Here is a 10,247-nt window from a genome sequence, read left to right as displayed (position 1 = left end):
CTGCCTGGTTTTGGGATGAGGGTTATGATGGCTTCATAGAATGTGTTTGGTAGTGAGCTTGCTCTTTCAATTTCATTGAAGAGTTGGAGGAGTATTGGTATGAGCTCTGCTTTGAAGGCCTTGTAAAATTCCTCTGTAAAACCATCTAGTCCTGGACTTTCTTAGCTGGGAGGTCTCTTATTGCTGTTTCTATTTCAGTGCTTGATATGGGCCTGTTAAGATAGTTTAACTCATCTTGGTTTAGTTTTGGCATGTCAATATTTGCTAGGAAAAGGTCCATTTCTGTCATGTTCTCAAACTTATTAGCATAAAGTTTTGAGAAGTACAGGAATTTCTTTAGCAATAATGGTCATTTTTTTCTAAAAATGTTTTCATCCCTGGAGAACCCATTTGGAGATTAGAGGTAAACATTTCATGCATATTCCTGAAAGCAGGGTGATCTCTTTTCATGCCTGGTCCTTTCTGAGGAGGTAGCTTCTTTCTCTAATTCCCTACTCATTTTCATCATGTGGTGATTTTGAAGGAGAAATTTGTCAATGTGCTCAGGACAGGATCAGCAGTGACTCCTCCTCCTGGGTATCTGGTCTACCTCATTGCATGTGACTCCGTTCCTCACCTGGACCCTTCTGGTCTTGCTGACAATTCCTTGCCCTGTTCTTGTCTGTTTCAAGAACATGCATTTGCCTTTCTGTGCCTGACTTCTTGCATTTTCCACAGCAATCTGTAGTTCCTGGCCTTGTCTTACTTTGTGATGGAAATAGGCTACAGCTTTGTGTGTGTGTGTGTGTGTGAAATATCTTTTAATTAAACAGCAAAGCAGATATGCAACACAATTTTAAATATTTGTAAAATTAGGTCACAAAAGGTATGCAAAATGTTTGCAGTATGACTATTACATCTTCATATAGTTAAAGTCTTTTATGAAATCTTATACTAACACATAAGATTATCCCATAATTAAAGTAGTTCAAACCTAATAACTCTAAGCTATATTAGTTGATCTCGTTTCCTCATATAATATCTTAATATTACCTCTGATATTGATTCCTTTATGGAATCTATGAACTAAATTTTTAGAAATTGTTATGAGAATGACTAAAATTCTACCAACCAATTAGTTGAATTTACAGAGTGAGATAAAAATACTGAGCATAGCAATTATTATACATGTAAAATTCCCTCAGTCATGATTCTAATAGTAGTACACTCTTCAAGGAATTTGGTAACAGTTAATTGACGAGGTACAACAAATAAACCTTGCAACCAAACACTAGAGCTGGAATAGCATAGCATGTGGTGTATGTAAGATCAGTCAAACTTAACCCATTTTCATATATTTAAATATATATTCCCTGGAAGATCTGTTCTGTGCCAGAGACAATATAAATCTGGAGTGAAAACATTTAGATTTGGTTGCTACTTTTATCACATTATTTTTTTTTTACCTATGTCTATGTATTACTCCTAGACTTTCTACTTCTAATTGATACATAACCAAATTTTTTGGGGGGGGGTCCAGTCCTGGGGCCTGGACTCTATGCCTGGGCGCTGTTCCTTAGCTCTTCAGCTCAAGGCTAGCCCTCTACAACTTGAGCCATAGCGCCTCTTTTGCCTTTTTTTCTCTTTGCTTATGTGGTGCTGATGAATCGAACTGAGGGCCTCATACAGGCAAGGCAAGCACTCTACCACTGAGCTACCTTCACAGCCCATAACCAAAATTCTTATCTTTTCAGATAGCAAGTGGGTTATTTGGTGCAGAAACAAGTTGTTTTTTTTAAAATGAATCTCAATTTAATAATTTAGTTTCAACTAAATTTAGTTTCAACTAAACTGTGCCTCAGACAGAAAAATCCTGATGAAAGGTCCTCAGAGGCACCCGGGGTCGGGATCTTAAGATCATGCCTCCGGCCAGGGACTCCAGCACCGACTGACCAGTCTACATCTCCCTTATGCATTCATACACAGTTGGGCCTGTGACTCCACTGCACTGAACCTGGCTGACTTTGCTCCACATGATCATGTTCAGTTTCACACATTTCTCTGCACACACCATGGAGCTCCTGGGTTGTTTCTTGGCTGTGGTGAATAGTGCAACAGTAGATATGGTGTTCAAGGACCTACATATTCTTGAGAATATGCTTACATATTTCATTTTCTATTGCTTTTTTTCTGTCAGTTTTGGGGCCTAAACTCTGGGCCAGGGTGATGTTCTTCAGCTCTTCAGCTCAAGGCTAATACTCTACAACTTGAGCCACAGCACTACTTCTGATTTTTCTGCTTAGGTGATGCTGAAGAATTGAACCCATGTCATCATGCATGCAAGGCAATCAGTCTACCACTGAGCTACTTTCCCAGCCTCTCATTTTCTATTCCTTTTTTTTTTGTCGGTAATGGGGCTTGAACTCTTTCTGGACACTGTCCTTCAGCTATTCATCTCAAGGCTAGGGCTCTACCGTTTGAGCAACAGTGCCACTTCCAGCCTTTGCTGCTTATATGGTGCTGAGGAATCCAACACAGGGCCTCCTGCATGCAAGGCAAGCAGTCTAGCACTGAGTCACCTCCCCAGCCCCTCTTTTGCTTTTTAAGACAGGGTCTCAACTGTTTACTCCAAGATAGCCTTGAACATAGTATCCTGTTGCCTCAGCCTCCTCAGTGCTGGAATTTCAGGTGCATGTCATTAAGTCCAGCTGCATTGTTTACCTAACTGTTCATTAGTTCCATTGTGATCCCAAAGAGATTCTTAAATGCCTTGATGAGAGGATCATCTGCAGGGAAGCTCTCAGTCACTCTTCTCCTTCCTGGGGTGTGGGGCCTATTCTTCACTTCAGTGCGGCTTGCTGGTCTGCCATGCCCTGGGGGAGAAGGCCTCTGTGCCCACCAGGGTTAGCTCATCTCATTGATGTCACTGCACTCAGCACCCATGACATCATTGTGCTCCCAACCTGGTTTCTTCAGGAGAAAGAGGGTCTCACTTCTGCTTCTCCCTTCATGTGAACACATGATGAGAATTTGATACACCTGTTCTCTGGGTCTGGTGTGACAAATAGCCTCACCCAGTGGCTTACATTCACAGCTTCTGTGGGGATCCACTCTGCACTCCTCTCCTCACTTCAGGCCCAGTTATGTTTCTTGATTTTCTTGGGCTTATGGATGTATCCTCAGCATCCCCCTGCCTCTATCCCCAGGCTGTGCCCATTGTGTACTGTTTTTTCTCCAGCTGGGGTGCTTAGGAAGACACTGGGGTTGTGTATAGGACCCACTATAAATTCAGAGTGAACTCATCATGGGATGTTGAAACAGTCATCCACAGACACTACTTTCCTGTTCACCAGCACTGGCTCAGGACTGGAAAATAGCTTACAGGCCATGTGTAAAGACAAACAAAATTCCCTGATTTTTCTCCACATTTCCAGCACAGTCAACAGAAAAGCTTTGGCCCTGAAAAGCATGATCATTTCTCCACAGTAGCAAGAAAACATTTTCTTTTTTTTTTCTTTCTTGTTTTTTTTTATCTGAGACTAGAACTTCCACTGGGTATCTGATGCTTTTGCTCATTGGCTGGTGCTCTACCACCAGAGCCATAACTCCCACCCTGAGCATTTCCTTATGCAACAGCAGACACAGCCCAGACCCTCTAATTCGGTTCACTTCTCACCATAACTTCCCCTGCTGCGAATGTGAAGGCCCAGGTTGCTTGCCTGTGTTTCTGACTCTGCCCCCACCTGGGGCTGATCAGCTCAAAGGAATCAGGACCGGGGAAAAATCCTCACGGGTTCACCATAAAGATTGCTACTGAAAAGATTTGTATGGCAAGTCCCCGGGATCCAAGAGCCTTGTCTATACCACCTATGCTCCACAAACCCTCACATATTCAACTATCTGGAAGCTCTCCAAACCCTTTCGTTTTGTTCTTTTTTTTAATCCAGACTTCATTGGATGGGGAAGAATGTATCAAAGTGTGATCAAGCAGAAAGGGTGTGACAGGGTGCTGACAGGGCCAGGCTGGGGGCCTAGCAGCACCTCCTCCTGCAACCTTTGGACCACCTGTTGGCACATGGGGCTGGACCCATCCCGTAGAAGGTCTTGGGATGTACCATCAGACACTGGTCAGAATTCTGCTGTGATGGCTCTGAGATGGTAACGCTGGGTCCAGTAGTTATCATGGCCCTCTTCTGAAACAAATCTCAGGTTCTATGGCCTGCATTCCTGAGGGAGTTAATGAGCCAGAAACTGTGCACCCAGACCCACCTGTACAGACTTGGGTTCCCGTTTACCCATGGTGTTACCAACAGCACGGCTGTGGATGCCCCTATGTGGTCATTGTTATTTTGAGACTAGTTCTTACTAAGTAAGCCAGGCTGGTTTGAAGTCACGATTCTTCCACATCAGTCTGCTGAGTACTGGGATTACAGGTGTGCATCAGCATATCTGACTGTTATTTTTGTAGTAATAGTATCCTATTGTTTGTTCTCTCATCATCACCATTAGCCACAAGTCTTGTGTTTAAATGCCTGCTCTGCCAGCCATCCTCTTAGCTCCGTTAGCTGACCAGAGTTTCTGCCTTGTGCTGCGCCTCACAGAATTGATGCTTTGAGCCAGCTTCACACCTTGTACGATTGCTTTGAGGGTTCAGTGAGGTCGCAGGTGTGTGCGCCTTGTCTAGGGCCTGGCACAGAGCATGCATGCGTGCATGCTATGTAGCCGCTGCTACTAAGTGGAGTATGTGGTGTAGTAGCCAGTTGTGGGCAGCCTTGTGATCCTATGAGAAATCAGAAAGTGTGCTGTTTCTATTGAATTGTGCGCTCCACGTCAGAGGAGGGCATGGTGTGTGTGTTGAAAGTCTGCTCCCAGCACTGTGGAGCTCCCTTGAGTCTGGGATTACTGACATTCTCCCTTCTTATTCTCTCCTCAGCTTTGGCTGAACAGCATCAAGAAGCTGTCCACCATTGCCTTGGCCTTTGGAGTGGAAAGGACCCGAAGTGAACTCCTCTCTTTCCTTAAAGGTGGGGACTCTTGGGGCCAAGTTCAGTGGGGGTGCCTGGAGATGGCTTCAGCTTAATAAGACAAGCCCACAGCAGGGGCCCTGGATGATGGGGTACAGAGGCTGAGGTGCAGGTAGACAAGCTTTATGTACTGCAGGACTCTGTTGAGGGGAAGGCTGAGGAAGAGAAAGGTGGAGACAGGATGTCCTCTCGGAAGTCTGCTGGAAGGCAGCCACAGTCCTGGAGTGAGACTCCCAGCCTGAGACCTGCCTTGGGCTCTGTAAGGTGGAAACAGTCGTGTGACTCTTACTAGAGACATGGAGAGCATTCAGTCCATTTAACACCTAAATGTCGGCTGTGAGGACAGTCTCATCAGACAATGTTCTGCCTGCCTGGATGGAAAGAACTGGGGCTTGGGATGGGGGAAATGTGGGAGTTTCAGAACAAGAGCCGCCGGGGGATCCAGACACATGGGGTCAGAGACCTAATGGGCATTAGGTTCCTTCTTCTCTGGATTTGTTGCCTGGGAGCCTCTCCAGTTGCATGTGGCAGGTGCCGTGCCTTTGGGAAAACAAAGTGTTGTCCACACAGAAAAGCAGAAATCTTGGCCTCACTCCTGCAGAACACGCAGGATTGGTTTTGTAAGCGATTACTGCAGCATGAATGTGGGTTAGAGCAAAATGCCAGGCTGGCATTTTAAAGGAAAGCAGTGTAGTGTCGCTGTTCTGTAGGTGGTGCTCTGAGCCCTGGGTGCTGTGATTCCTGTGGTGAGTCCTTGGTCAGAAAGGAAGAATCCCTGAGATCGCCGGTGCCCCAGCCTGTCCTGCCTAGCCCTGAGGCCTGAGACTGTGGCTGGGCTTGGCACTGTCTTCAGCTGTGAGCGGGGCAAAGGAGCCGGTGGTTGTGGGCCGGCTAGGGGAGGGACAGCCTGCAAAGTCTCCAGGAGGCAGTAGGTGCACCGAGTCTGAACAGATAGAAAATGATTTTTGGCAGAGAACAGTGCTGAGAGTGTAACCTGTACCTGAGCAGGAAATCTGAATGCCACTGTGTTGCATAGGATGAGACTCAGTCTCCCCTCCCTTAGGGGTGTAGAGTGGCCCTGTCACAGAGTGCTCCCCCACCCACCCACAGCTCATATCTTTTTCTCTTTGCTGGCCATATGGGAAAAATCTGGGTACTGACAGCTAGCTTGTGCATCTTGGGGCTGGGGTCCCAGGGTGCAGGGGCCCCAGGAAACTGGAAGTGGCACTAAGCTCCAAGTGGTAGAGCCCTAGCCATGAGTAAAAGAACTCAGGGACAGCATCCAGGCTCTGAGTTCAAGGCCCACTACTGATTTTCCTCTGCTCCCCTCCCCCCAAAAAAGTCATTATAACAAGGATCCATCTGCTTTAAAGGTTTCTCCACCAAGGCACTATCAGCTGTAAGAAGTGAGCAGTTAGGGATTTTAATGAAGTAGAAACAATGGGAATGTAGATACAGTCTGGTAGGGACATGACTAGGCAAGGTGTGTACAGTGTGCAATAGTGGCTACCATCATGCATGGACTCGGGTGTGACCCAGGAATAGAAGTCAGATGGCGACTGTCCTAGGCGTCAGTCAATGGGTACTCCCAGATCTAACCGGGCATGAGGGCTTCCGCCCAAAACTTCCCCAGGACAGGACTTCCTTGGCCCTTCAGGATTCGGCTGTTTTGGTTCCAATGGCCGCGATTCTCCAGGCTGGTTCTTTTGCGAGGATGGCAACCACAGTGTGGCATGCCCTACCAGCAGGAGGTGCACAAGGGGTGGGGCCCGGAGCCCCCAAGCTAAGCATGCAGGGTGTGGGGGGCGCTGACCTCCCAGCCGGTTCATGATCTGAGTCGCACCTTTGTGTAACAACCCATATTTCTTGGAAGGCTTTGTTAGGAGCTTCAAATCATCCCCACGAGTGAGAAGTGAGCATGTCTCATCCCTCCTTCAGATTGAGCATAGTCACGAGATGCTGCTGTGAATGAAGCCAAGTCAGGAGCTGGCTGTGAGCTCTTGCCGGCAGGTGTGCGGCGGGGGAACAGGAGTCGGGGGGTCCGGCCACATTGTGGCAAGGACACAGGGGACAGGAAAGGGATTTCTACAAGATGGTGGCACAGAACTGAGGGTGCTCAGGAGAAAAGGAGGAGACAGAGTTGGAGAAAGACCTCCTAAATGTGGGAAATATCTAGAAGTAACGAGTCCAGACAGGGATGCATGTCAGCATGATGATGGGTGTCTGTGCTTCCAGTGTACTGCAGGGGTTTGTGGGGTGCAGAGCCTAATCTTGATCGAGCTGAGGGACAGCACCTAGGCCCAGAGTTCAAGCCCCAAGGCCGACCAAAAAATAAAAGAAGAAAAGAGCGTGGAGCATTGCTGAGTGCTTGGGTCCTGTCCCTGAGCTTTTGTGCTCAGGGCTGGTGACTGTCCCCGGGACATCAGTGCTACTTCTGGCTTGCTGTCACTCTAAAATTCATTCCTGAGAAGAAAAGGGTGGCAGTGGAGAGCCCTGGACAGGAGGCCCCTCCTCTCATTCAGCACAGCAGCCCTGACCTGCACCCCAGAGGCTGTGGTAAAGTGACTTCATAACAAGGGACATGAGGAGCACTGCAGGAAATGTTACAATAGTCAAGCAAGGGACTTTCTCAAGGAGCCTTTGTGTTTTTAAAACAACTTTATATCAAAAAAAGGTGCTTTTCAAAAGTACAATTAATGTCCTTGTTGAAATATCAGAGAGTCTAGAGATATGTAACATAGACTGCCAAGGAAAAGAATGAGATGTTAAAATAAATTATGTGTAAGAAATAAGCACGGACAAGACTAACAGAGTAACTGTCAGGAAGGAGCTTTGATGTTTGTGGTCACTGGTACACCAACAGGACTCCCCTTTTTCCTTCCTTCCTTCCTTGCTTCCTTGCTTCCTTCCTTCCTTCCTTCCTTCTTTCCTTCCTTCCTGCCTTCTTTACTGGCTTGCCCTCTCTCTTCTCTGTCTGTCTCTGTGTGTGTGTCTGTGTCCCTCATTCTCTTTCCTTCTTTGTGCCAAGCCTGGAGGTTAAAATCTGGGCCTCCATTCTGTCCCTGGGAAGATTTTGCTCAAGGCTAATGCTCTACAACTTCATCCACAGCACCACCTCCATGTTTTTTTTTTTTTAGTGGTTTATTGGAGATGAGAGTCTCAGAGAGATTTTTGCCTAGACTGGCTTTGAAATGTGATCCTTAGATCTCGCCTCCTCATGAACTCAGAACACAGGCATCAACCACCACACCCAGCTGCTATTTTCTTTTTATTTTTATTTTTTATTGTGAGAATACCCTACAGAGGAGTTACAATTATATGGGCAAGATAATGAGTATGTTTCTTATCAAGCATTGATGCCTCCTCTTTCTTTCCCCTCCCCACTCTTCCCATACTCCTGCCCTCCTCCAACCCAATCCCCCCACCACCAAAGTTGTAAAGTTCATTTTTAGACATAATGAGTTGTACGTCTCATTGTTGCAATGGATCCACCTGTATCCCTAGTTAAAAGATTTGTTTTTTCACTTCCTCTCCACAAATTATACCAACATCAAATACAGTGAAAGCATGGGTTATATCGTGGGTGAGGGACATACAAAGTAACATAGAAATCATCTTATAAATATGTTAGAAACAATTGCCAGCTGATATTTTCTTCCCAACTACTTTCTTCTCCAGAACAGAAAGGGCTTTAAGAATGATTTGCTTCATTGCATAGGGAACTATTAAAGAAAGAAAGAAAGAAAATCAAAAGACTCAAAATGGAATTAAGAAAACATGTTAAGTGAGTTTAACCAGTTTATCTTGAATTTGACACCACTGCCAATTAATGGGGCAGATTCTCTGGAGGAAGTTGACATGACCTAATAAGCATTATTCAAAATCTCACATTTCCACATTCATATAATTTTGTGGGCAGCACAATAGAGACAGATGAACACAAACACAGATATATAGCACACAAATGCACAGGTGTGGACATGTGTGCACACCTCTATCTCTCAGCAAATGACTTTTATCTAGGTGTGGAGATTGTTGAATGGCCAAGCAATGTTCAGCAGAGATGCAAGCTTGGTGGTCCTCAGGGGAGGATCACTTTCTTCTTCTTTGTGCAGGTGAAGAGGAGGCTGCAGGGAGTGGAGTGTCCACTCATGAGCAGGAAAGGACTAAGGGAGGGGAAACAACCCATAACAAACACTGTCATATGGTGCAGTACAGGGCTGGGGTTGTAAATCACAGATAAGCAAATCTGACAAATGCAAGACATGGTATAAAAGGAGATAAAGGCGCTCACCAGGAGGAGGATGATTATGGTAGCTTTGGACTCCAGAGAGGCTCTGGTGGAGACGCTGATCTTCTGGATGTGTCGCATTCTCTGCTTGTGTCTGTACAGGATGAACAACATGGAGATGCTGGCCCAGAGCATGAGCCCCAGACACAGAACATCAGGCACTGAGATCATGGCCACGTAGAGCACACCAGCAGCTGGGTCCTGATGTGTAGAATAACAGTATCCATAGGTCTTTAAGCTTGTCATGTTGTCGTGTGCTTTGGGTCCGGTCGTGAACTTCAGATTAGGAATGCTCACCAGGAAGAAAACCCCCCAGCTGAGGTCGACAGTGGAGACAATGTGCTTCTGGGCTCTCCCCTTCAGCCCTGCCCACCTGGATTCCCCCTGGCTGATGCTGACAGCAAGGAAGATGCTCAGGGAACAAGTGCTACTGATTGACACCCCCTTGCCCACTCGGTGAAGATAGAAGACCATTTTACACCCCACATCATTGAAGAAATTTCTCCAGCCCCAAGCCACCATGGTTTGGGGAACACTCCTACACAGAAGACTTAGGAAGTTGGCCACAATTAAGTGCCTAAGAATCAAGTCTGTGGCTCTCATCCTGTTCCCCATGCAGGAAAGGAATAGGTAATGGGAGAGAAGATACAAATTACCCACAAAACCAACCACAGTCTGGGCTAAGAGGATCACCCCCATAAACACATTGGCATCTCTCATCCTCTCTATTCCTTGAGTCTCATTAAGAGGCTGTGGATTGGAAACTGAGGCCTGCATGGTGCCAAGGGAACTCAACATTCTCCATCCAGCATTCAGACCACTGGAAATACTCTCCTACTGTCTCTCATGTATTAGAAAAAATCCCATTCTATTCATCCATCGGGAAGAAGAAGATGGCATGTTCAGGGAAATGGGTGAACCTGGAGAAATGGCATTAATGGAAGGTGAGTCTG

General features: G+C 46.3%; 1 protein-coding gene across 1 annotated transcript; it reads right to left on the bottom strand.

Moving 5' to 3' along the window:
• Window positions 1-9,084: 9,084 nt before the first annotated feature.
• LOC105994213 (vomeronasal type-1 receptor 4-like) lies at window positions 9,085-10,014 on the bottom strand. Its single transcript, XM_013027628.1, has one exon. The coding sequence runs from the start codon at window positions 10,012-10,014 to the stop codon at window positions 9,085-9,087; it is 930 nt and encodes a 309-aa protein (XP_012883082.1).
• Between the last annotated feature and the right edge of the window lie 233 nt (window positions 10,015-10,247).

Source organism: Dipodomys ordii, unplaced genomic scaffold (genome assembly GCF_000151885.1).
Source record: "Dipodomys ordii isolate 6190 unplaced genomic scaffold, Dord_2.0 Scaffold105, whole genome shotgun sequence".
Lineage (NCBI taxonomy): Eukaryota > Metazoa > Chordata > Mammalia > Rodentia > Heteromyidae > Dipodomys > Dipodomys ordii.
This window is presented reverse-complemented; position numbering and strand designations above follow the sequence as displayed.

Bases quoted from the DNA above. Each gene is read 5' to 3' on its own strand.
- LOC105994213 (XM_013027628.1), bottom strand. From the start codon at position 10,014: ATGAGAGATGCCAATGTGTTTATGGGGGTGATCCTCTTAGCCCAGACT.